The sequence below is a fragment of the Leptinotarsa decemlineata genome, unplaced genomic scaffold (genome assembly GCF_025532065.1).
Source record: "Leptinotarsa decemlineata unplaced genomic scaffold, Ldec_3_MD MMD2_tig00026307_RagTag_RagTag, whole genome shotgun sequence".
Taxonomy (NCBI): Eukaryota; Metazoa; Arthropoda; class Insecta; order Coleoptera; family Chrysomelidae; genus Leptinotarsa; species Leptinotarsa decemlineata.
This window is the reverse complement of record NW_027412681.1, coordinates 4,957,384-4,983,991: the sequence shown is the minus strand read 5'-3', so window position 1 is coordinate 4,983,991 and position 26,608 is coordinate 4,957,384. Positions and strand designations below refer to the sequence as shown.

Genomic DNA, 26,608 nt, shown 5'->3' with positions numbered 1-26,608 from the left:
TCTATTGATTCTATAATGGTTTGACGTTTCTGATTTGTATTCGGTTTGGAAAATGTATGATTTTGTTTATATTCCCGTAAAACATTGTAAATCGAAGCGCAACACACTCCAATTTTATCGGAAACTTTCGATGCGACTTCGTCGACAATCGATGTCTCAATTTCTTCCATCTCTTTCTTGAACACATTTAAAATCACTTCTTTCATCTCAACACTCAAATGTCTTTTTTTGGATCTTTTCCTGGCTGGACTCGGAGGATAGCTCACAGTGTCATCAGCAGTGACTGTACTGGACATCTTGGAAAACAATTTTAAACAATATACTATAACGCACGCCACACAAACGACTGATTACAACCCTGTGCTGGTACCGAACTCGTACCAAGAAGGCGAATTCACCAATGAACGCTGCCCTTTCCATCTAACACTGGGCGATCACGTGAACATCACGCTTCGGTTTTGTTTTACTCTATCTTGGATTTGGATAGACTTTAGATCTTGTAAATACTTAATATATAGTCAATTATCAAGTTTTTTTATAGAGATTTAAGATTGTGGTTTTTAAATATTGTAGAACAAGATCACAAACATTATATTTACGTTGATTGGGCATAATGGATATAAATAAAACACTTTTCCAATACCAGAAATGAAGCAATGTGCTTTAGTTCTACGGTAAAAGTGTTTTAATTAGGTTTTTTGGGCATATGTATCATTTTGGTTCAGTTTTTTATTTTAAATATTCAATCAAACAATCAGAAAGAGATAACACTACATTTCGGTAATTTGTTCACTATCCAAAATATAATCAGATGTATGTTGGCAATACATAGAGATATTTTTATTCAGTTGAGATTCATGATAATGCCAGCCCTCTATATTCATTTTCTAATTTTCTATTATATATATCTGATAACATGATGAAGGTGGATAGAAAATACATTCTCAACTGGATATTGTCAAATCTAGGAAGAGACTTGAGAATTCTCGCAGCCAGCACTTTTGCTGAAAAAGTAGGCATTAAGATCAAAAAGGATGCAAACTAGCACTCGTATAGACTACAAGATCATTATTGTAACAGAGTGCTCTTGCCGTCTTCTGGCCCGCATCTAGTAGACAGGATCATATTGAAATTTAAAAAGATCTTCCTAGATTTAACAATCTACGTACTACATTTGAAGTGGCAAAAAACTTCAACAAGTCCTTCTCCAGAATTACACACCAGCAGCAGCACTTTTCCCTCAACAGAACAAGAATACGGTCTCTCGTTATAGTCTATATGAATTCAATCCAAACAGCTAAATAAAAGAGTAATGTACCGAGTCTGATAAATTTACTAGTTAACACCTTATAAAACCTCCCACATATGACACGCCGCCCGTGCCATAAAAAGAAACTGCCGACGTTCGGTAACTATTTAGTTTTTATGCCATTGGAATTAACTTCGTATATAATATAATAACCGTTTCGTCTGCTACTGCGCAGACATCATCAGTGGTATGTGCGTTTGCTGCAATTCTCAGTTACGAACGTAACAGAGACAACCGTTTGGCTTTATATACTTACCAAGTAGACAAAAGAAAGAAACATTCTTCAAAGAAACAGTTTGAACAGTTCAATTCTTTATTGATACTCTAACAATTACAGTGGAACGAATAATCTCAACACCACTTACTTTCGAAAAAAATGTTACTCGCTAACCTGAAACTATATTACATTATGGAATTCTTATGATAAAAATAGCTCAAAGGCAAAAGACAAGTTAATTATTGTTTACGCTCTTCTTGTATATACATTTATACAATAAAATCAATACTGCTCCAGTACAATGAAAAATTTTCATCGTAAAAATTTGCAAATATTGTCAAAAATTTGATGTTACATTATAAACTGCACATCCTGGTATTGTAAAAATACTATTTATATACATCCAGACGAAACTCAGAGGGGGAAACTCCAATAAACAGCCCTACTTTTAAAATAAGTGTGCTTCGACAGAAAAATTATTAAGATTTTCATAGTACGTTGAGTTTTAAAAACTTTTGGAACCTAACATAATTCTGGTGGACATGAGCAACCGTTATTGGGATCTAGATCTTTGCTTCAATCATGTCCACGTTTATCTTGTAATATACGTAAGGGTAATACTCTGATTGGCCGAAACCTAAGCCTGGAATGTCGACGCTCTAAAAAGAAGAAAGATAATTTTAGAGTTGCGAATCATCGATTTCAGTCAATATCGTGAAACTCACATCAAAATTGGGCCCAGAAAGGGCAGCGCTACTATCTAGATGGCCGTATAACTGATTCAAAACGTCCCTCAACCGTTTCATTGTCTTTTTATTGGGATGGATTAGCATGGCTTGGAAATTGACCGGTAAACCATATCTGTAAACAAAAAAAAAATCAATGCAGAAAAGGAAAACCAACAGTGTGTCACACAAAATCATATCAAGCATGTCCACATTAAGAAATATACTATTCATGAATCTTGTTTTACCAATATTTCATCTAGAGAAATGTATAAGTGAGCAGATACTCCTCCTATGAAGTAGATTTACGGATCTCTCGATTTTGATATAGGGAAAAGTCATTGAAGGTCGTCTTAATTTTTCATCATCTTTTGACAATGTAGCTGTTGAATAACTGCCAAAATAAGAGTAACAGCAAAAAAATTATTCAACAATATTGATGATATAAATGTATATAAACCTTTGTATTTCATTCAAAACTGTTTACATTTGTAAGGATCTCCACCAATATTTGAGAAACTGATCAAAGTTGAGAATAAGAAACAAACACAGCGAGGAGAAACCAGCAAATCAGGAATAGCAGAACACATTTGGACTCATCAATATAACATCAAGTGGGCTCAAATCTTCCACAAGGAAGAACACTGGTTCAGGAGAAAATTCAAAGAAGCCGCATATACTTTGTCCAACTACCCATTTAGCCAAGCTAGCGTAGAGATACGTAACATATGGACACCTCTAATCAAGCGGAACACGACCAACTCCCGCCAAACAGTCAGCTTCCGCTAAAACGGAGAGAGGGAAGCACTCGAAATAGTCAGATCTCTGAGAAATAAGTCCAGTTATCACCCGAAGACGATTGTGGACACTAACAATCAAAATGTCGTGAAGTAACTTGGTTTGGAATCTTTTATTGGTTGTTGTTTGTATTTTACTTCATTGTAATTTCAGTTTTTTTGCTTAATATAATTTTTATTTTTGCAGCTAAACCTCTTTTTTTTAATTTATTACAGATTCTTTTCGGTATTTCAAATCAATTTATATCATACTAGACAATGGAAGTCCGAACTAATGAAATGCACCAAGAAACATTGTCAACTACCTTCAAAAAATCTTTTCACATGTTTGAGCTTTCAAAATTTCTATGTTGAATATATATTTCCATTATATTTTTGTTCATCATTACGCGCTTGCTGGTTAGATTTTTATAATACTGTCAACAGTGCCATGTCCATGGCACACTAAACACTGTCCGACGAGAGAGGAGGAGCCTGCCTTTCGCTGAAGTAAGCGTGAGAGAAAGGGGAGCCAGACAGACTGGCAAAGTAACGTGTTAGGTAACGATACCGTTTACCCTCCCATAAAAAGTTATCACTTCAAAAATATGGGAAACTTTCATAGGAAGGAAGAGATCGATTGATTTCAAAACTCTCCACGGAGATGTGTAGATCATACATAGAAATTACTTTCAGATACCTGAAAGAAAAAGCCCTCTTGAAACTACTTCCATATAAACATTGAATTACACAAACAAAAAGATATTTTCGAAAGAACTACTTTTATATGATCATTGAATTATACAAAAATAACTTTTTTTCAATTCAGTTTGTGCTACAAACTTTCGTTATGGAATTGAACCAGATATCATTTACAGGAACCCTACACAATATACTATAATATGAAAGACATAAAATTTCACTTACACATTTTCCACATTTTTTTGTATGAAGATGGAAAAGTAGACAGTCAAAACCGTTCTTAATATCAATGGGGAAAAAAGCTCTATGAAATGTTCAAAAATTACTTTAGTTCTGTAATCTCTGACAGAAATTCCCTTATATATGTTTCAGATACTTCTCACTCAATATCAGGTAGTTTTTATTTAATTGAATAGAACTGGCCGATACTTGATGAAAATCCATATTAAAAAACTCCTCAAGCATGCTTGAGGAAGCTATTGTATAGCGAAACACGTGTCACGGTTTTTGTAAAAGTGTTTATAGTGAAAAATCATAAAATAAACTATATCAATTAGTTTTTTTTTAGTGTTGATTTATCAATTTCTGAAATTTATGTAATTATCAACAATTCGACGTTTTTCAATAGTTTTGAACCTGACGGGATCCCAGCTATTTTGTAAATGTATTTAACAGAAATAACATCTGATCACATTTTTATATTGCCTTCACCAAGCTCCATTCATATTAAATTTTGTAAGTAAGTCAATGAAAGGAGTTACACCTGAATTGTTTGCACCCTTGTATGACCTCATATTGAATATGTTTGATCAGTGTGAAATCCCTCCTATCACCGTTATTTACATGTATTAGGAAAAAATGTTGGAAGCAATTGAATATATAACCATTCACAATTACACTATGCTCAGTTAAAAACTCTTTGAAGTACCTCTTCATTCTTATTATTGCTCTTGTTCACAGTCCTTCAGAATCAGACAAATTAAGCATGAGTTTCTTTATATCTCTTTTCTTACGGAACTCAAGTTTAGATAAGAAGTTGCTAATATTTACATAATCCTGTATTTTGAGCCTAAGAGTAATATAGCTATAGGAGTTCTGGCCCATTTTTTTTGGGAAAAACACGTGTAAATTTGAGCAGGTCCATTCTGGCGTTTTTTAGACCTCAGGCCCAGTTCACACGGAAGGGACAAAGGTCAGCGCCTCGTCTCTGCTAGACGTCCATTCTATATGAACGGGGCTCTAGACTTTCAGAGCCCACTCCTTCACTTTTGCCGTCATTCAGTCAACCAATCAGCTACTGCGCATACAGCGGGAAATTCAAACCAGTAGATGAACAACGAGGGTACGAGCACAAAATCCCATGTATTTTCTTATGGAGCTAACTAAACTTTTTGCAATTTTTGGTTCAAACAGGAGTGGGGGAAACGTGTGACATCATCGACGCAGGATGGAATGAGTATCGTAGCGATTCAAGCGTGGAACTCCGCCCCTCGGCCCCCTTAGCACTCCGCCCCTCGGCCTCCTTAGCATTCCGCCCCTCGGCCCCCTCAGCACTCCGCCCCTCGGCCCCCTTGTCACGTGATCCTGTTTAAAAAGTGTATCGGTATGAGATTTGAAAACAGGACGTCGGCGTGGTAGACATTGTCCTTAGCCTCGACACCAACGTAATATATTGTATATGATTGCGAATGGTTGGTATTTATAGCGTTTGTTTTGTCGGGACTGAAATTGACTCATTTCATATACTTGATCGCATTTTTTAATTTCCGTAGAATGGGCATGTACACAAAGCTGCGATGTGACGCGATGCGAATTCGCAACGCAGAAAGTTGCGACACGAATTGCTGCGATGCGAATTCTTGCGACAAGTGGCTCCCTAGGGTGACCATTCCTTCGACGACCGTCAACCGTACTGGACGTATTTTGAAAACTATGTCGTGTAGAGGTACTAGATGTGGGAGGTGACATGGATCGTAAAAAGAAGTGTGCACTTTTGCTATTGCTTAAGAGATACAGGCAAAAGAAACAAAGAAGATTTTGGGTTCATCCCAATCAATTCGTAAGTTCTTACGATGCGTAGTGCGAGCTCGCAGATTTTTGCGTTGCGACGTTGCACCGCAGTTTTGTGTACAAGCCCAATGTCAGAGAAATTGTTACGACAGTATCATGTTGAAGATATAAAAATATACTTAGATTTGGGAGAGAATTAATATTTCATATGAAGGTGTGTATGTGTGTGTAAGAATGAGAGACATGTGTGATGTAATCGACGCAAAGAGAGATGGAGATGGTATCGAGGTTATACGCCGCCAATGACAGCATGGCAGGTTCGGTGTTGCCGGTTGTAAAATAAATCGTTGTTTATGAGGCAATGTAGCATTGCCGGTTTCAAAATTAGGTTAGGAATACGACTCGATGAAAATTATATGGTAAGGACTAGGAGGGCCCTTACGTTGTGCGTTCCAACATGTCAGAAGGACACTAATTCGTATCTTTGTTAACCAAGTTAGCATCATCAGGAGAAGGAGGAGATGGCACCAAAGGTGTCGAGGAGTTACGTATTGTGGAGTTAATGTTCGAAAATTGGGAAAGCTAAGTATTCGATCGTTTTAAGTGTGTTTCGTCTGTTTTACGTGCGTTTCGACAGTTTTGCATGCGTTTCTACCGTTTGGCGTGCATTTATTCATTATCGATTCATCGTTATTTTCGTAGCCGTTTTCGTGTTTCAATATGACAGTCATCTATCACTTAACGCGTTTCGCTAACCAAGTAAGCAGTATCAGGAGATGACTAAAGTCCATGCTTTGTCGTATGAAGGTTCATTTTCCGAATTTTCAGACTCCTGAACGCAACCTTGTAGAAAAATCTACACCTTGAATCTCTCTACTGGTGGTGATTAGCAATACATTTTCAAGAAATTTCGCTGCTATGTTCCAAAAAGTCCAAGTCCTGGTTTGTTGCTTGACTGTGACTCTACTAGACGATAGCCAAAGCCCAACTGGTAATTCAAATTCCGGCCTTCTTACCTCAACACAGACTCCACAAAAACTCTCAGAGCTTTCACGTGAATCCAGGCGCAGAAGCACTCGCTAAAGTTCACCTTCAACCATCTGACTAGCGGACCCTACAAAAAAATACATCTGAATGAAACGAACGAAGAAAACCTCGTCTCTTCTTACGAACTGCTTCTTCTTATCCGTGACGAGTTTCGTGATTTCATTCTTGCCCGCAGCCAACTCTTCCTCATTATAAATAAAGTCGCGCACGATGAACTTCTTTTCTCTGGCGTGCAGTTTGAACTCCTCCACGACTTTCTTGAACAATGTCACGGTATAGAGTCCGTACTCGTTGTCCTGGGTGATGAGCTGCGTCGAACGGGGTACGATCATGTCGGTGATCTTTTCATAAGTGGCGTTCCACTCCGAGAACTGCTGTCTGAAAAAAAATTAATGATGATACTAGGTTGTTAGTCCGTTTTGTCCGTTTCAAAGTCATCTGTTCTTGTAGCTCTATATCTCAATAAATATTTATTCTACTTATTCATGGTATATACTGATCGAAGGAGATACGTTTCAAGAAGTAATTACTATCCAAAATCTCAACTTACTTTGGCACGATAACTAGGAGTGTTTGCAAATATTCCGAATCCAATATAAAGTGTTCTTTCTTCACCAAGTCTGCCAAGTTGCGAGATAATAAACTCCCTCTGAAAAATAATAACCAATAAAAATCATTATACGAGTATACTTCAAAAAGAATCCTTTAACAAACTTACGTTTGCTTCTTTTCCAAATTCTGGAGGCTGCCTTTCAAGTTGTTGTACGCCGAAGACTTGGTTTTGAGATCGGCGTCGATCTGACCGACCTGCTTGCTGATAATATCGGCAATGTTACGGAGAGACTGCTTTATCGGATATTTGGCAATGTCCCACTGGAATCTCGTTAGATAATTTGGCAAATCGGCTATAACGACGGAAGTACATAATAAACAACTCTGGCGATCGAAGACATACACAACATTTTTATAAAAAACATGAAGATTCGTTCATTGGGGAAAAAATCTTGCGAATCTCGGGGTTTCATGCATTAGGTTTTTTTGTTGATGATGCTGGAAAAAATGGCTACAAAAATCTACGAGAATATATCTTGAAAGTTCAGAAAACCAATCAAAGCAGTATGAATACGTGACAATACAAATAATTTAAAAAAAGATCGGAAAAACATTTTACTTGTGTCTATCATTAATGTCGTTTTTTTGTGCGGTCACGTGTAATGTACTGCGATTTAATTGATTATCTAGCTATCTCAACTAATGTGATACCTACTTATTTTTTAATGTAGTATTTCAAAAACTCGTTCATTTGAATAAACACACTACTAAGGGGTAAGATATCTCTTCGCATCTGCTTGTAATCAATTAGTTATGTATATATAAAACAAGTTCGCAAAATTTTTTCACCAACGATTTCTGCCAAAAGCTAACATGATCAAAACAATACCACAGTCTACATATGTAAGCCAAGAAGAGGAGGAGTGATCTGTGTACGTGTAAACATAATAAAGACTACAACGAATAATAATCAGTAAAATTGTTTGGAAAATGAAGAACGCAGCACTGCCTCAAAAATAAAAAAAAAACTGTGCCCGGATCCAACTCGTCACACATTCAATTTATTTCAAGATCGATTTTGAGCAAACCGTGTTGAAAGTCAAAGAAAATCACAATTCAGTGGCAGTAGAGAATCAGTGCGCATGTATCAAGTAGATTGTTAAGAATTACTTGATAACTTTTCGGATAGCATCGCATCTATTAGATGGGCTGAAAAATTAGAAGGCAACACACAGATGGCGCAACTAGTATTAAATCCATATGATTGTTAATTAATCTTAACCTTAAATGACATGTGTACAACTTTCACAGCTGCCAGACTAATAGTTAGTGGGATTGAACATTTTAAGTGAACAATAGTCTGCGGTTAGTTTTTGGGCACCCCATGCAAAAAATCAGTTAGGAAAGTCAAGATAAAACATACAATAGATCAGAAAGTAAAAGCAGATAAAGGCTGACTTTAGACCAAAGAAGGTCAGATGTCAATCTTGCTGAAGTGCCCATCAGTAATTTGAGGACCGTTCCGGGGGAGGAGGGGTGGATGGACGAGATGGGATGTTCTGCACATATTGTGTGAAGAATATGTCAACTCAGGGCACTCAACCCGGGAGGAGGCATGGGGGGATTTGAGTGCACGTGGGCTCGCCTCCTCGACCCTCGCAGTGTCCACGGTGACGATGTAGGTACCAAGAGGTACCTACATCCGTCAATTGCGCAACGTGTTGTAATCAAGTTTCACGCCGCAGAAGGCGTAAAACCAGCCAAAATCTTGAAGAGATTGACTGCACGTTTCGGGGAAGAGACACTATCGCGAGCCAGAGTGTTTGCATGGCATAAACAGTTCGTGAAGGGTCGTGATCGTATTGAAAACGAGAGCCACGACCGCAGAACTCGCATCAGCATTACAGCGAACATCAGCAGTGTTCGACGCCTTATTGAAGATGACAGACGTCGTACCACTTATGAAATTGCAAGTGAGGTCGGGATAAGTATGGGAGCACTTACTCCATACTGACAGACAAGCTAGGGCACCGTAAGATGTGCCCCACGTGGGTTCCTCGCCTTCTCACAGCTGACCAGAAATTGCATCGTCTTCAGGTGTGTGGGCGTCTTTTTGCACGATTTCAGGAACACTGAAACCAATTTCTCACTCACATTATCACCTGTAATGAAACATGGGTGCACCACTACACCCCAGAGTCTAAACAAGCGAGTATGGAGTGGAGAACACAAGGAGAACCTGAACCAGTGAAAGCCAGGTCAAGTTTGTCGGCTGGCAAGGTTTTGGTCACCGTTTTTTTTTGACCAGCGTAGATTGCTGTATCTCGATTTTTTGCACGAGCGCAGGACAATTAATGCGAACTACTACTGCGACGTTTTGAGTGAGGTCCGACTTGCTAATCGCCGCAAAAGACGAGACCTATCGATCAGGGAAGTGGTTCTTCTCCATGACAAAGCTCGCCCCCATACAGCAGCCTTGACTAGGGAAAAATTGGAGCAATTGGGGTGAGAAACATTGGAATACCCTCCTTACAGTCCAGTCCTGTCACCCTGTGACTTTCATGTGTTTGGCCCTCTCAAGGAAGCTGTGGGAGGCCAAAGATTCGATAGTGATGCTGAGGCTGAAGCCTGCGTGCGCAATTGGCTGCAGACATGACCTTCTACGTAGAAGGAATTGGAAAGCTGACTATTTACTGGGAAAAATCAGGAGATTATGTAGAAAAATTAACTGTACTCTTTTTTGCGCTTAAAATGAAAATAAATTACCAAAAAAAGTCTCGTTTATATTTGATTCACCTAGTATCTTGAAAAGGGAAAAACCACCAACAGCGACTATTACATGGCGTCATTGGAGCGTTCGAAGAACGAAATCGCACAAAAACGACCCCATTTGAAAAAAGGAAAGTGCTGTTCATCAAGGCAATGCACCGTGTCACAAATCAATGAAAACAATGGCAAAATTGCATAAATTGGGCTTCGAACTGCTTCCACCGTCACCGTATTCTCCAGATCCAGCCCCCAGCGACTTTTCTCTGATCTCAGACCTCAAGAGAATGCTCGCTGGAAAGAAATTTAGCGCCGATGAAGACGTAATCATCGAAACTGAGGCCTATTTTGAGGGTAAAGACAAATCGTATTATAAAAATGGTATCGAGAAATTGTATATGACTGCTATCTGTTGTTGTATCACCCTCGAAGGCAACTATACGGAATGATGAAATCAATTTTATCGAAAAAAAAAAAAAAATCTGTTAGCCTACAAACTTTTCAGCCCAACTGTTATATATTGCTATATACGAGGGGTGTTCAAAAAAGCAATAATACCATCCTGTGTCTATAATGATCAGTATAAGATTCACGTAATGTGATAGTTGAAACAACGTTGTAACGCGACCAGATTGCTAAACATTGTTTTGGATTTTTTTTGCTTCCAAGCAACCCTCGTATTTTTATGTAGTTATTATTCATTTAATCATATTACTTAATCTTATTTTTTAGACATTATAAAATTATTGCTTTTACGACATGCTCACAAATTCCCATAATCTGTATTGAATTGAAATTTTGTATTTGAAGGATTATTAATTGGCAACTTGTCTGATAATTCAATAAAATAAACCAAAAACCATAAATTAAGAGCCAAAAAAAGAAATGAAAGTTATATCGTTACTATTAAATAATAATTATATTAAAAGTGAAAAATTTATTTATTCTTCTCTTTACGAGGTCTGTTCAAAAATGAAGATGAATTTCAATTTTTCTCAAAAAATATTTATTCATTCATCAATTTCTATTCCGTCCTTTTCAGAGTAGTTCCCTTCAACGTTTTTTCTAATTCTCGAAGCAGTTCTGATATGCACTTTTTGATATGACCTTGAGCTCTCTCAGTGGTTCAGTTTTTATCCACTCAATCATCGCAAAACACCGTTCTTTCATGGGTCTCTTCAATCTTGAGAACATATGGGGAGCAAATCTGGTAAATACGTAGGCATGATTACGGTGTTGATCGAATTGGCGTGCTTTTTTTTGTTTCGGCTCTCCTGGGCTATTCCATTAGGACGATTGGGCTCGGGTTTCGCTGTCATATCCATATACCCATGATTCGTCACCAGTTATGACCCGTTGACATCATTCAACAATTCCTGGGTGATGGTCATGTGACGGTTTTTTGGTCAAAATTTGTACATTCACCTTATTTTTTGAATAGACCTCGTATAACCCAATATTGAAAATATTTGCATATGTTCGAAAAAGTAGAATTTTCTAAAACGATATAAGAACTTTAACGTTAAATACGAAAATCAACAAAATATGTCAGTTCCATTAGAAATCGAATCCTCCTATGAGGTTGAAAGTATTTTTAAGTAGAATTTTCCTTTGGTGACGTCTTTCATGTTATTATTTTGAGTCGATTATACCAATTAATAACCTCAAATGTGGTGTTACACGCTCCTAAAAGTTTTTTCCTCACAAACTGAAATAATTCAATGTCTGACAGCAAGAAAAGAGGGGACTCAAAAGTTATGAACGCCTTTGAGAATATATCATCCCTTATATCGTGAAATCCCAAAATTCAGTCAATGCACCAAATAATAGCGATTTTGTTTACCTACATAAAGTAAAGACAAAAAAGTGAGTAAATGTTAAAAATAACAAAAATCCAACTATTCAGTTGTTCACTTCAGTTCGAGTCATTCTTATTTTTTATATTTCTGGCCTTTCAATAATTCCTTCTGCAGTAAAATTCAATTACCATAACGAGCAGTATCATTTCTCGAAAATCGTATACAGTGAATCAGGACGTCTTACAGATCAACAAACTGTTATATCCGAAGCAACATTCTTATTTTAATTACAAAATCCATTCGATTGTTTGTTGTTTTATACCATTACGTTATATCAATTTCTGTCGATTTCAATGTCCATCGTGGTATTAACCGGGAGAGTAGTTGTTTCCCGGCCTGCATTTGCCAGATCCTGTGTAGTAATAAAAGGAGAGGTGAATATTTCGATTTTTATTTCGAATCGACATTTTAGTGAAACTTGCTGTGGTGTAAATTATTTTGGTACATGAAAATAATGAAAACCAAAGAAAATTTGTAAGAAAAAATATAGATCGAATTCTCTCCTAAAAAAACCTTCTGCATAATATACAATGACTTTTTAGAACTGCACAGGTTTATTTATCTTGATGATTCACCGATAACTGGTGATTTCTAGTTCGTAGGTTGTATTTATGTTGACTGTGGTATCCATGATCGAGGGCAAGTAGTTTCTCAGTATCAGCTTCAAACAGTATCGTGTGATCTCCTTCACTAAGCGCGTGTTCCGCTACTGCCGATTTGTCTATTTGACCTAATTTACAGTTTCTCCGATGTGCATTCAGCCTTGTACCAATGGATCTTTTGGTGGTTCCGCAGGTGCTTGGTATACGATACACCCCCGCCGCTGATAGTGGATCTCTTTTGTCTTCGCAGATCTAAGGCTCTGTTGTATTTTTCTGGTGGGCTTGAAACCTGTTTTTATTTTATGCCTCCCTAAGATTTTTCCGATTCTGTCTGTAACCCTAGGGATGTACGGTAGAACTACACGTGCAACCGTTTGAGTTTCCTCTCTATTTTGACTTATGGAAGTCTTCAGTTTCATGGCCTTGTTGTAGGTATCCATTCGATCTCAAAGCCACTTGAAAATGCTCCAATTCTTCTTGTAGGTGTTCAGGTTCACATATTCTACGGGCACGTTCAGTCAGGGTGTTGATAATTCCCCGCTTTTGACTTGGAATGTGGTTCGAAAGTGCATGCAGATATCCGTCTGTATGTGTCGGTTTTTGGTACACTTCATGTCGGTCAGTCGAGTGCCACGCCTTTCGACGAGTACATCTAGAAAAGCTATCGGTTGTTCCTATTGAGTCTCCATGATGATCTTGATGCTAGGGTGTTGAGCTTTTATGTGGTCTAGAAATAGGTTCAGTCTGTCCCTCCCATGTCTCCAGATAACGAAGGTGTCATCCACGTTTACGTAGGCAAATAGGATAGTTTGAAATGGAAAGCGTCGATTGCCTTCTTCTCAAATTGTTACATGAAGAAGTTGGCTATCACCGTGCTGAGTGGACTTTCCATCGCTACGCTTTCTAATTGCTCATGGAAATATCATTTCCATTGGAAGTAACTTCTCGTGAGGCAGACCTTGAAGGGTCCGACAATATCACTAGGAAACAGGTTGGCTCTCAAAGAATCTTCCAGCGGGACATTGGTGAAGAAGGATACAACGTCGAAACTGACCAGAATATCACTTGGCTCCAAGGTTATACTCTTAATTTTTCCACAAAGTCTGTTGAATCCTTGACGTAATGGTTGAATCAACATGTAAACGGTTACTTCCACTTCATCTTTTACTTTAAGAAATTTCTCACAATGTGTACTCTAAATTAAAAATTTGGTGTATGAATCAACCTCAATTATGTTATAGTTAGTTTTTGAATTATCGTTTTTTCCCCTGCTAATATTGTATGTTTCTTGGGAAAATAAATCGTTATTATTATAACAGTGCCGGAAATATTCTCAAAAACGTTAATAAACCTCGACATCCTCTTCGAAAAAAGTGAAAGTTTAAGATCCGGCCGCTCTGCGTGAGAAGCTCGTGTGCATCAAGCTCGGTCCGGCCACTGACCTGGCCCTAAAACGGGTAGGAACATGTCAACGTGTGAGTGGGATCGATCGGAAGTAGTCGAGCTCTCGCTGTCGGCAGGCGATTGCAGCGGCGTCACATATATGCCCGATGAGCTCTCCGAGTCCCTGTCTTCCAAAAAACCTCCGCCTTCATCGTCGGGCGGCCGCCCACCTGCCCCCACCACCAAACAACCGTCACAAGCACAGCCAAACAAGCACAAGCCATGTACCAGATCAGTACTCGGATGACGCCCCCCATCCCAGTCGCTCTTATCTGATTCGCCGATCCGATGTTTGAGTTTCGAGTGACGTCTCTCACTTTTTGACGGCCTTCGCCAGCCTGCGTATGGAAATGTTTTGATTGCAATTGTCTAAACTGTATGTGGGGGATAATTCACTAAACAGTGGTTCGAAAACAAAATAATTTTGAAAGCGAGTAGGTAGCGTGCCACTTTGGCTCAGCTCGCAAACCCCGCCCCCTGCCGTTATTAGTTGGAGGAGGGGCATGAATAGCCACAAGAAGGAGCCGAAATTAATGTATGATCAACCAAGATATTGAAAACTTTGAATTTCAGTGCCAGGGAAGATAACCTACGTCTACGATTACTTTGCTTATCCCCCTTCAGCTCTCAAACTCCGCTTTCCAATGATTGTTAAGGAAAGAGGGGGTTGACTAGCCAGAGGTAAGATCCGAAAGTAATGTTATGATGAAGAAAATATGGAAAACTTTTCAATTTTGGTGCTTCAGAGCATAAAATAAATTTCGAAATTCGAAAGTGAAAAAGTCTGGAATATCTTAGTTTATCCCCACTTTAACTCGCAAGTCCCGCCTTCCTGTGATTATTAAGGGAGGGGGGCTTGACTAGCCAGAGGGAAGACGGAAGGTAGTTTTAATGAACTAAGATTTGGTAAACTTTCAATTTTGGTGCCTAAGAACATAAAATAATTTCGAAAGGGAATAGGTCACTTTAGTTATCCCCATTTCAGCTCACAAGCCCCGCCTCTTTGTACTTTTCAAGTGAGAAGGAACTCCAATAGCTAGCGGGAGGAGCCAAAAATAATATGCTGAACTGAAACGTCGAAAATTGACCATTAATGCAAGGAAGAGACACATACTAAAAAAAAAGAGAATAAGTCGCTTCAGTCATCCCCACTTCAGGTCACAAGCCCCGCCTATGTGTTTATCAAGTGGGGGGGGGATTGTGGGCAAAAAAACAGGTTAGAACTTTTAATATTCTTCTTTATCTTACGAGTATCAAAAGGTAGAATTTTTTAAATTGATAATCCAAAATTACTCTTTTGAAAACATGTTATTTTTATGGGTATATATTTTTATTCCTAATACGCTTCTGAATGTCGTAACACAAGTTCATTATTTTAAGAATACGGCATTGTTGCTAACAATGACAATACAAAAAAAATCCAATTCTATGTCACTGGAATGGGGTGAACTTATCATTTTAGAAGTGTGAACTGAAATAAATTCATGTTGAATTATTATTAAATAACAGTTCTCTGTTTTTTAATTAAATTGTTGCTATTCTTCATATGAGTGATTAACGGAAAATCGTTTATAGCACTGAAAAGGTAAAAATAAACTATAGTCGTATTCCTGCAAATTGCGATGAATGTTCTTTATTAGTATTTTGACTTCTCAGAATAAAACTATAGGCTTTTCGAAAAAACTACAAAATCATTTCAGATTTGAAAGCTATTCAATCTGTGTTCTGAATTTAGTCTATCTACTTTAGATTTTCCTAACAAGGGTGTTGCAAAAATTGCAATTGATGACCGTCTTAAGTTTAACCAAAAATTGTTAAGAATATTATTACAACACCAATGGTAAATATTGCAAGTCAAAACATTTCCACAATGTTACTATACACTCAGAAACTTAAACAGTCATATTTTCAGTGGCAGCATATTGACAAATTTTGTGTAATTTTGTTTGAATTAAAGTTAACAAGACATGCTCGCACGTGTGTCTGTGGTGGTTAGTTGAATTAGTAAAGATATAAACTATTAATGTTGTGCATGCCAAGGAGTGGAATAGACAATAGAGAAAAATGAGAAATTTTGATTTTTACTTCAGAAAACTGAGCGCAAACAAAAACGCTGCCGATCATTAGGCGAGAGAATAAATATTGTTAACTTACTTATTCAAGTATTCAATTTTCATCGAAGCAAAACTATTAATGAACTTTGGTGGAATTTAAACGGGAGATAACCTATGAAATGAAGAAGTTAGTAGTTAGTTTAAGCCGATTTCAGAACCTCCCCCCGCCATTTTTAACCTTAAAATGACCTCTACATACGCCACACGAAGCAGCCAAGGTGACCTTGAGGAGACGTTTCAAGGTCAAACTCGAAACACCTCCTCAAAGTCACCTTGGCTGCTGCGTGTGACGTATATAGAGGTCATTTCAAGATTGAAAGTGGTAGGGGGAGGTTCTGAAATCGGTTTAAACTAACTACTGAAGATATATGTTATCTAGAAGAAACTCGGGAAACAGAGCCAAGTGATTCAGGAACGGTCAGTCTCGTTTTTCTATGGCTAAATGTCATAATAGAAAACTTCAAAAGCATGTGCGATTTCCAACATACGAGGTCTGTTCAAAAAATAAGGTGAATGTTCACATTTCGCGAGCTAGGTACATTCGATTAGCGATTTTTTGATTTGTTCATGTCGGTACACACCTCTCGAAATTATGATGACAGTTTCAGCTGTTTAGCATGCTCAGGTGGTGAGAGGCATAAAAGTTGGAGGCGTTTTGCATGTTTAGTGATTTTTTGCTATCGAAAAAATTCATCAAAGAATTTGCATCAGAATTTTTGTAAAAAATGGAGTTAAGTGCTCAAAAACACTTGAAATGGTGACAGTGGCATACGGTGATTGTACCGAGTCAGAAAAATGTTTTCAAGTGGTACCAGCTCTTGACAGAAGGTTGAGATGTGAATGATGACGCTCTCCCTGGACGACCCAGTACATCAACAACCTATGAAAATGTTGAGAAAGTGAAGAAAATTGTTATGGAGAATCGTCGAACCATTATTACGAAATGTTGACAGTGACATACGGTGATTGTACTCTGAGCCAGAAAAATGTTTACAAGTGGTACAAGCCCCAGCAAATCAACAACAGATGAAAATGTTGAAAAAGTAAAGAAAGTGTTATGGGGAATCGCCGAATCAATATTAGAGAAGTTGCTGAGGATATCAGCATATCGGTTGGCTCATGGCATGCAATTTTTTTGGGAATTTTTCGTTCCAAAATTGCTGAATGTTGACTAAAAATCCGTCGCATGAGCATCGCTCAGGTATTGTTGATTGTCGTCAACGGCGATCCAGATTTGCTTGAAAGCGCCATAACTGGTGACAAATCATGGGTATATGATTATGACATCAAAACCCAAGTGCAATCGTCCCAATGGAAGAGCTCAGAAGAGCCGAAACAAAAAAAGCACGCCAAGCTCGATCAAATGTCAAGGTTTTTCTCACTGTTTTCTTCAATTACCCTGGTGTAGTGCATCAGAAGTTCTTGCCACATGATCATGCGGTCGCTTGCGAGAAGCAATACAAAGAAAACGTCAGGTATTGTAGAAAAACAATTTATGGCTTTGGTATAACGACAATACATCTGCTCACTGGTCATTGCTTGTTCGTAGTTTTTGGCCAAAAACAACACCGTCGACATGCATCGGCCATCATATTCACCAGAATTGTACCCCTGCGACATTTTTCTGTTAACAAGACTAAAGAGACGCATTCAACGAAGGTGTTTTGCGACGATTGGGGACATAAAATATATGAAAATATGAAAATTCGTCTTATTTTTTGAACAGACTTCGTATACACACTCCCAAAATAAAAAAGAAGAAAATTCAACTCAGTTCATTTGTAGAATTTGTAAATAATGAATCGTCAGTATTAAGGCCTCATAACTTTCTGAATTGATTGATACAGTTATGATTTTCAGAATTTCACATTTGGGTACATGTGATAAATTAAGTTAACTGACAATGTCTACGAAAAATAGATAGTTTCATAAAAATAATACTTGAAATATAATTCAGAGTGGTAGTAAAAGGTACCAAATTTTCACAAAAAGATAAAGAAAAAGAATAAGAAATATTTTCATCCCATCAAACGTGAGGAGTATTTGGACAAAAATATTTATTAATTCAATATAAAAACAGTAATCAGGAGGAAAATTAATAACAGGTATTCACTTTTCTTGAAAAGTTAGAGGAAGAGAAAATACAGAGTGTAACTAAATAAGTGTAAAACATTCAAGGAGGTGATTCCTCATCGAAAAAAAGATAGGATCTTTCATATGAAGAAATTTCATTGGAGCATCCCTTGTTAAGATACAGCCCCTTAAAGGGGGTACATAAAATTTGTATAACAATTTTTTTCACAAGCACTAAAAAAGTTACAATATTGAAATTAACCTGACGTTTTGTACTACCAAAAAGACACTTAACCAGAAATTTATTTGGTTTACCCCATGGTTGTAAGGGGTGGAAAACGCAACCCCTAAAATTTATTTCCGATAGCCTGTTCCATTCCAAACAAAAAATGTCTCTTGGGTTTTTTGCCCAAAATAAACCAGTTCGCAGCAAAAAATTATTTTAGGAACAACTACAGACATACATCGTCATAAATGCGAAAATACGAAACTAATCTATCTAGTAGGTCGCTATTAGCGATAGTAACAATTAAATTGGTATGACGCTGTCAATTTGTGAATTTTCGAAATTGAATTAATACTAATTGTGTGTTGTTGTTCTGTTCTTAATTTGTTACTTTAATAATTCACTTGTTATTAAAATGGCATACACAAATGAGGAAATGGCTGATATGCATTACATTTACGGTCTGTGGCAGGGGAATGGGTTAGCAGCTTCTAGAAGATATGCTAAAATGTATCCTCAACGGCAGCATCCTTCACATAGAATATTTGCTCGACTTCATCAACGATTACGAGAATATGGTTCATTCGACAAAAGAACGCAGGATTGTGGTCGCCATCGAGAAGTACGAACACCACAGCTTGAGGAAGCAGTACTTAATTTGATCGAAGAACAACCTACTACCAGTACTAGAAAGATTGCTTTCCAGCTAAATGTTGATCATATGACGGTATTTCGAATTTTAAAGGAACAACTCTTATACCCTTACCATCTGCAACGACAACAGGCACTGTTACCGCGAGACTTTCCGAACCGTCTTGAATTTTGCAATTTGATGCTGGAAATGATTAGAAGAAATTGTGACTTTCTGAAGACGATAGAATTCACAGACGAATGTAGTTTTTCTCGTGACAAGATTATTAATTTTCATAATTACCACACATGGGCTGATGAAAACCCTCACGCTATTGTCGAAGCTAACCATCAAGAACAGTTTTCTCTTAACGTGTGGCTCGGAGTTATTGGGGATGATTTAATTGGGCCTCATTTTCTACCTTCTCGATTAAATGGATAGTGGATAGGTCGAGGAGGACCACAGAACTGCCCCGCTCGATCCCCGGATCTCAATCCTCTCGATTTCTCTATTTGGGGCCATTTACAGCATTTGGTTTATCGTACTCCTGTTCGCGATGTAGAGGACTTGAGAAACCGCATCATCGATGCGTGCAGGGTAATCAGAGAGACTCCAGGAATATTTGAGCGAATACGTGGCTCAATGCGCCGACGTCTAGACGCATGAGTAATGTCTGAAGGTAGACATATTGAACATTTACTATGATTTCTACATGTTGTGTGTTTTGTTATTAATAAATTAGTTTTGTTTATTACCCTTTAATCGTTTAATGCAGGTACTAACTACAAAATAACAATAAATCCAGTTCGCATTTATGACGATGTATTTCTGTAGTTGTTCGTAAAATAATTTTTTGCTGCAAACTGGTTTATTTTGGGCAAAAAACCCAAGAGACATTTTTGTTTAGAATGAAACAGGCTATCGGAAATAAATTTATAAATGGTAAACAAATAATAAGACAAAAAGTTACATTGGAAATAAATTTTAGGGGTTGCGTTTTCCACCCCTTACAATCATGGGGTAAACCAAATACATTTCTGGCTAAGTGTCTTTTTGGTAGTACAAAACGTCAGGTTAATTTCAATATTGTAACTCTTCTAGTGCTTGTGAAAAAAATTGTTATACAAATTTTATGTACCCCCTTTAAGGGGCCTGTATCTTAACGAGGGATGCTCCAATGAAGTTTCTTTATATGAAAGATCCTATCTTTTTTTCGATGAGGAATCACCTCCTTAAATGTTTTACACTTATTCAGTTACACCCTGTATAGAAATAATCAAAATATTCATCATGAACTTGGGGAGTAAATTTTGTCCTATTACAGGGGATCTAAAAATGTATAAATGTATCAGCAGTAGGAAATATTATGGGGAAATATTAAGGGAACAGTAAAGTTTCAAAACTTTACTACTAGTCGGAAGAAAATACTGTTCAAATGACACAGCTTCTAACAAATGAGTAATAAACAGTTTCATGTTCGACCAAAGTTCATTTCACATAAGCCCAAGTTTTGTGAGTAAAATCAAAATTGCTCATTCCCAAAAAAGTATTGTCAAAAATTAATGTAACCAGTAAATTATAGTTAATATGTTATACAGAGTTGGGTTTTTGTAGAAATATATTATCAATAACAATTTCAAATACATTTCAGGTAATAAATTTTTATAATGGAAAATGGACCAAACTGGTTATATTTACTTAATTTGAGTTTAATATAAAAATTGCAGCCAGTCAAGTTTTGATTCAGTCCTACTTTCTCTTTTTTATGCTTATCCAACCTATCAAACATGACCTAAAGCAAAAATTTACTTCCCTATAATACTAAATGGTGATGAAACCTTACTCCAGATATTTTTGAAATAGCAGAACTTTTTGAACAATCTGAGAGGCAAAAACATTGCAGAACTCCTATAAAAATATTGTTTAATGAAATGAGTAGTTTAAATTCTCACAATGCATAAGCTGATCGAAATTTCAACTTAAAAATGCATCATTAATATAAAACAAATTGAATAGAATAATTCAAATTCAAAAAGTTTTGGAACAATAATAAGTAACTATCAATAATCATAAATTAAATATATTATTATGATACAAACGAAACACAATAGTAACAAACGATGTTCAAACTTTCCAACATTTCTACAAGAGAGATCAGTTTTGGCTTTTTGAAATTCGAAAATATAAATGAAATATACTAGCAATCTCAGAAAATTACATAAAATTCAAGATATGTAGTTTTTATGCCAACATTTTTTTATAAAGACTAAATTATGCTTTTCTTAGGTACAGAAAAGTTATCACTTTATTGAGAAGGAATTCAGAGTACCACAACCAAAAAAAGCAAATATATTAATACCAGAACAAACAATTTTTTTTCGATGCTCCAAATGATTATTTTTTGCTGGACAATCATTTCGATTCATAGAATTTTTGGTGAAGCCTACACGTGAAGTTCACTTCTTTGTGCATTGACAATACAATTAGAACTTGGAATCTCTGGCATACAATGAATCTATTGAGAGCACTGTACCTTCACCAGAACAAAGATACTGTCTCTCGACGTGCGTCGAGAGACAGTATCTTTGTATCTAACCTAGTAAGCATCCTCCGGAGATGACTTAGAAAATTGAAGATACCCTCCAATGGATGTACTATATGGAACATAAGCGAGATTTCTCCATATAATATGCGGAATCAACGTATTTATATCAACTACAAAGATGGTGAATGCACTCGGCATCTTGTAGGAGTTCATAAAATGGGGAGCGTTCTGTGACTGGTGGTTGAATTTTTCAATTTGGAAAAACCTGAATCCTATACTAGTCATTGCTTTAGGTCTTCCACCATCATGCTGTCTGAAAGAGGATGTGAGCTTTCAATATAAAATAAATTCAGAAGGTGGAAATTCTCAGCAGTGGCTGAGTAGTTTGTTGAGGAATCAGTTAGCTGCAAACGCAAGATTTCTAAACTTTTCATTCCTGATAACGTTTCATCAATTTCATCACGTTCCAGAAGTTACAATATAGAGAATGGCAAGAGGGAAGATTGGGATTCTCAACGACACTGATTGCTCTTTCACTTTCAATTGTTGATCCATGCAAAGTTGTGTTTTCTTTATATTGTATGACGATTATGTATAAATTTGACTCACTTTTTGTTTCAGCCAATATAACGAACTAGTAATAATAATAGTTATATTTATTCAGGTCCATTGCAATATAAATTTATGGACATGTCAATACATAATCAAAATTATATCATATCAAAAATTAAACAGTTAAAAAGAACGCACATTCATTCTGGCTCAACAATGTAGTCAAGTCATCAATACTGAACAGACAGTGGTTGCAAATACATTTTTCAGCCTATTTTGTGAAGGGTAAACTGTAAGTGCTGGAAATGAGATGGCAAGCTGTTGAAATATCTATTTTGCTTGTTTTTTTCGTCTGTCATGATTATACACATCTCACTGCTATGAGTATTCGTTATCATGCTTTCTAATGTCTATTAATTTCTGGTATACAATGACTTCATATAAGGTCATTATTTTCAGGTTTGGAAATATTGGTTTGCAGCCTAAACCCAATCTAGCTTTATGAATGTTTCTTACTGCTGCCTTTTGTAAAATGAATATTTTCATTGAATGAATTTGTTCTGAGTCACCCCAAGACAGCACTCCAAAAAACATAAGTTGAAGGAACAGCGGGTAATACATAGTTGCTTGTTGGCTAACTACATCTCTTTTTTACACCAAAAACTGCCTTTGCCAGATTTTCTCTTAAGGCATTTATATGTACTGACCAGCTCAAGTGATCATTTATCTTCACTCAGACAAATTTGACAGTGCCATAGTTTGCTATCGTAGTCCTTATTAATGTTCATTTTAAGGATACAGTTTAGAAAACAGTTCATTGCTTTTGAACCAGGATTTAACTTGATTCAAAACTCTTTCATAGATTATTTGGGATCTTCCTCTTTGTGAATTCATAAACCAATTGTTGAATCATCTACAAATAGAACTAAGCAGTTGATTTATAGGTAATGTTCACAGGCATATCATGATTGAAGGTCAGAAAGGGCAACAGCCTCAAAACAGATATTTGTGGTACACCTCTTTCAATTTGCAACTGTTGACTTCTCTCATTTTTACTTGCGACTGCTTCTGTACGATTGAATAGTTCAAATGATTTTCTACATGTACCATAATAACTAATTGCATGTAAGTGTTCATTCATTATGTTTTCAGATCGTTATGCAATGTAATTGTATCTTCTCTTCGTTTAATGGCAGAAAAACTGTAAAATGATAATTTTTGTTGTTTTATCTCTGCTAGTTCAGGCTGGATCTCCGAAAAAAGTGTGATTTCTTTTATGAATGACTGGCTACATATCCTTTAAAAAATTTTGAATAATCCAAAGTTTTTTTTTGCTAATTTGAGTTTGAATACACCAAAACCCTATTAAGAGATCAGAAATAAAATATACTTGCTTTACCCAATAAAATATTGTCCAAGTCAAAAGGAATTCCACAAAAATAAACAAAACCACATGTATCAGATATACTAGATATTCTAACAGTTCCCCAAAAGAGTGCCGGACAAAACCGAAATCAATAATTTAGAAAATAACCATTGTTTGTCCAAATACAAATACATGCGACTCTCAATACAAATCGTCATTCCCAAAAAATAATCAGAGGGTCAGAAAAACATACTGTTATTGGCCATCAGGTTTTCTTGCAGTTTATCTCTTTGATCCTCTAATACTTCCCCCAAGTACTGAGCTACCTTTCGGGTAACTTGTTCGACGAACCCATCCAGTTTACCCAAATCATCCGACAGACCTACCAACTGATCCAGTGTGCCAACCTAAAAAATTAATCAATCAATTACTAGCTAGAAATTATTCCTATCAATCAATACAATTTGTGTAATACACCAAGCAAACTTCATTTGGTTTTAGTTCAGAAATAACAAAATTGTTCAAAAGGATAATGAAGCAGCATAAATTGAGTCTAAAATTTTTTGCAAATTTGAATTTTACAAAAAGTGAAGCATTTTGATTTGGTTCTGTTAGCTTAACATAAAGATAGCTTAGCCCACAATGGCTACGTTAAACGAAGAGCAAAAAATTAGAGGATTGAATACAAAATAATGAAAATGTATGTGAAATAGTTCTGCAAGGAATAAAAAAGAGATCAGACCGCTGATGAAGAGAGATGTATGTGACGTAATGCAAAAATTCAATACAATGCAGTGCCTACGTTTGAAGTAACAAAATTTTGGTTGCACCAATTTTTGGCTGTGTTTTTAGAACAAAAAAACTTCAAAAGAATAAACAACTATACCTTCAAATCAGGAATGTGGAACTTATAATTTGTGCACAAATTATTCTGTTTGCTGGTGAGATTATTCATGGTTTCCCAAGTCTGCTGACATGTTTTGTCACCAGGAGCCGAAATGAGCCAATATTCCGCCATGACTGCTTCGTGCTCAGATGAAGGTCTCCTTAAACCAGTATCGTCTTTTTCTTCCCTGAAATAATTTATTTTTTAATAACAAAAAGATGTACATTTTTAATTACATGCCAACAGCATATTTAATGTAATTTGTCATGTGACTAAAATTACAGAGTTGAATATTATACCATTAATAAAAAATAACGATTCTAGTTGAGCATAACGATGGAAAAATCTATATTAGGAAAGTTAACTTAATTGCCCTTTCAATAAATTGTTTTGACAAAAAAAACATTCTAAAACAATATTAGGTTAGTAATGTATTTTTACTTAAACTGCACCAATGTCATCGATTATGGTCATATTTAAGGCCTCATAACTCTTTTTTTACAATTTGCGAAGGTAAATAGGTCAAGTTAAAGGGGTGCTAGGGGAAGCAAAGGGTGGGCATTGATTAAAACAACCAGTTATTGAACAGGCTCTGCAATTGAGAGATAATTGCTGGTTTAGGTGGTATTTTGTTTGCCTGTTTTATTATTGCTATTTCTATGTGTTTTACCTGGGAAAGATTGAAATTTGTACCAAAACACCCCTTCACACACAACCACTCCCCAGTAGACAGCTGATCGTTATTGAAGTTTCACGTGATTGTTAAGATGCTGTCAACACAACTGTCAAACGGTGGATAACATAACGATTCCGGTAGATACTACATTTCTGCCAAAAATAAAAAGACTATGTTGTCGAAATTAACGATTATATTCGTCGAAAGGATGGCTCGGCCGCTCCATGCCAAAACACAATATGAAAATTGATAATTAGTGGTACATGAAAGAAAAATGTAAAAAAAAAGATTAGATACTGTTTTGGTTGTACTATGTCCCCGGCACTGGGAAATGATTAATAGACCGACTTTGAAAAATATGCATACAACTCATTTTTCGTTTCCATGTCAGGTTACTGTGTTTTGACATTAGCATGAACGAATTAAATCTCCCAATTCTGATGAAGTTTTAATACAAGTCCGAATTCGAATATATTTTTTATTTCTGAGGAATCGATAGTAATAAGGGCACTTAGTGGAAGAGGACTTAGATTTAAAACTTCCAAAATCTTAGTGCATGCCCTTCGTATCATGCATATCCAAAATTCATAAATATTTACGAAAGAAGTTCAAAAATGAAGCAATATATTTGCAAACATATAAATGTACTTACTTTTTACTGCTACATTCGTGTTTTTTGTCCTTAGAACCATTGTCTTCTTTTTTGCCATGATGATGAATGAAATGCATCATCGAAATCATTTTAAAAATATATTTCATATCCGTCAATTTGACAGTTGCATGTTTCTAACTGAATTTCATTCAATACGACTGTCGTTTATTCCGTGGATACTTTTCAACTACAAATATCGATTGGAAAAATAACTTGAAAGAGCAAAAATATATTTTTTCATCAATTGAACAATTAAAATTAATTTCAACTTTGATTTAAATTGGAAGAATTATGTTTTTGGGAAACATCTTCTTGGTTTTTTACTTGTCCATTTTTTTTATAAGAAATGAGGGAAACTTCCAGAGATATGAAGAAAGGAATTAGGTTCAAAATAAACTCTTGGAAATTAAATTGAACTGAAAGAAAATGACCTTTCAAAAAAACTACTTTCACATAAACATTGAATTTAAAAAAAATCTTTTGTAACAACTGCTTTCATTTTCAGATGAAAGGGATATTTTTCATGTGAAATCAATTTTTTGAAAAAAGCTTTTTGTCTGGTTACCTGTCCATCTTCACCCAAAACGAATGTGTGAAACTTCTGAAGGAAGAAAGCAAACAATTAAATTCAAAATAAACTCTTCACAAAGATGTATATCAAAGCCAAAAAAGCTTTTTCCAATAACTTAAGTTGTTATTCTCTGGAATAGCGTTTTTGTCTGTACTAACTAGTATTTGGCACACATGTGAAATTCTATTAATTTTGATTAATTGTAATTATATTCGACACAATTTTGAAAACTTCCATTCATATTTATATTTCCAAGAAATATACTTTTATGACACCCGTCTTTTCAAATTGATGCCATAAAAACGTTA

General features: G+C 36.2%; 1 protein-coding gene across 2 annotated transcripts; it reads right to left on the bottom strand.

The window, feature by feature from the left end:
* Positions 1–1,604: 1,604 nt before the first annotated feature.
* On the bottom strand, positions 1,605–25,833 carry Vha44 (V-type proton ATPase subunit Vha44). Of its 2 annotated transcripts, none has more exons than XM_023169554.2 (9): positions 25,730–25,833; positions 24,402–24,588; positions 23,769–23,922; positions 7,505–7,691; positions 7,337–7,435; positions 6,909–7,164; positions 6,756–6,853; positions 2,252–2,387; positions 1,605–2,185 (listed from the first exon to the last, which is right to left on the bottom strand). In XM_023169554.2, exons 1-9 carry the CDS (start codon positions 25,816–25,818, stop codon positions 2,090–2,092), a joined length of 1,302 nt encoding a protein of 433 aa, XP_023025322.2. In that variant the 5' UTR covers positions 25,819–25,833; the 3' UTR covers positions 1,605–2,089. The 2 variants fall into 2 exon arrangements, with proteins under 2 accessions (XP_023025322.2, XP_074037057.1); XM_074180956.1 differs by lacking the exon at positions 25,730–25,833 and adding an exon at positions 25,072–25,229.
* Between the last annotated feature and the right edge of the window lie 775 nt (positions 25,834–26,608).

What these genes read in the sequence shown, in the direction of transcription:
- Vha44 (XM_023169554.2), bottom strand. Translation starts at nt 25,818, where the DNA reads ATGATTTCGATGATGCATTTCATTCATCATCATGGCAAAAAAGAAGAC. An exon ending in CACGAATGTAGCAGTAAAAA is followed by an intron (nt 24,589 to 25,729) that starts GTAAGTACATTT and finishes AAATTATTTCAG; the next exon opens with GGAAGAAAAAGACGATACTG. An exon ending in TCCACATTCCTGATTTGAAG is followed by an intron (nt 23,923 to 24,401) that starts GTATAGTTGTTT and finishes TTAATTTTTTAG; the next exon opens with GTTGGCACACTGGATCAGTT.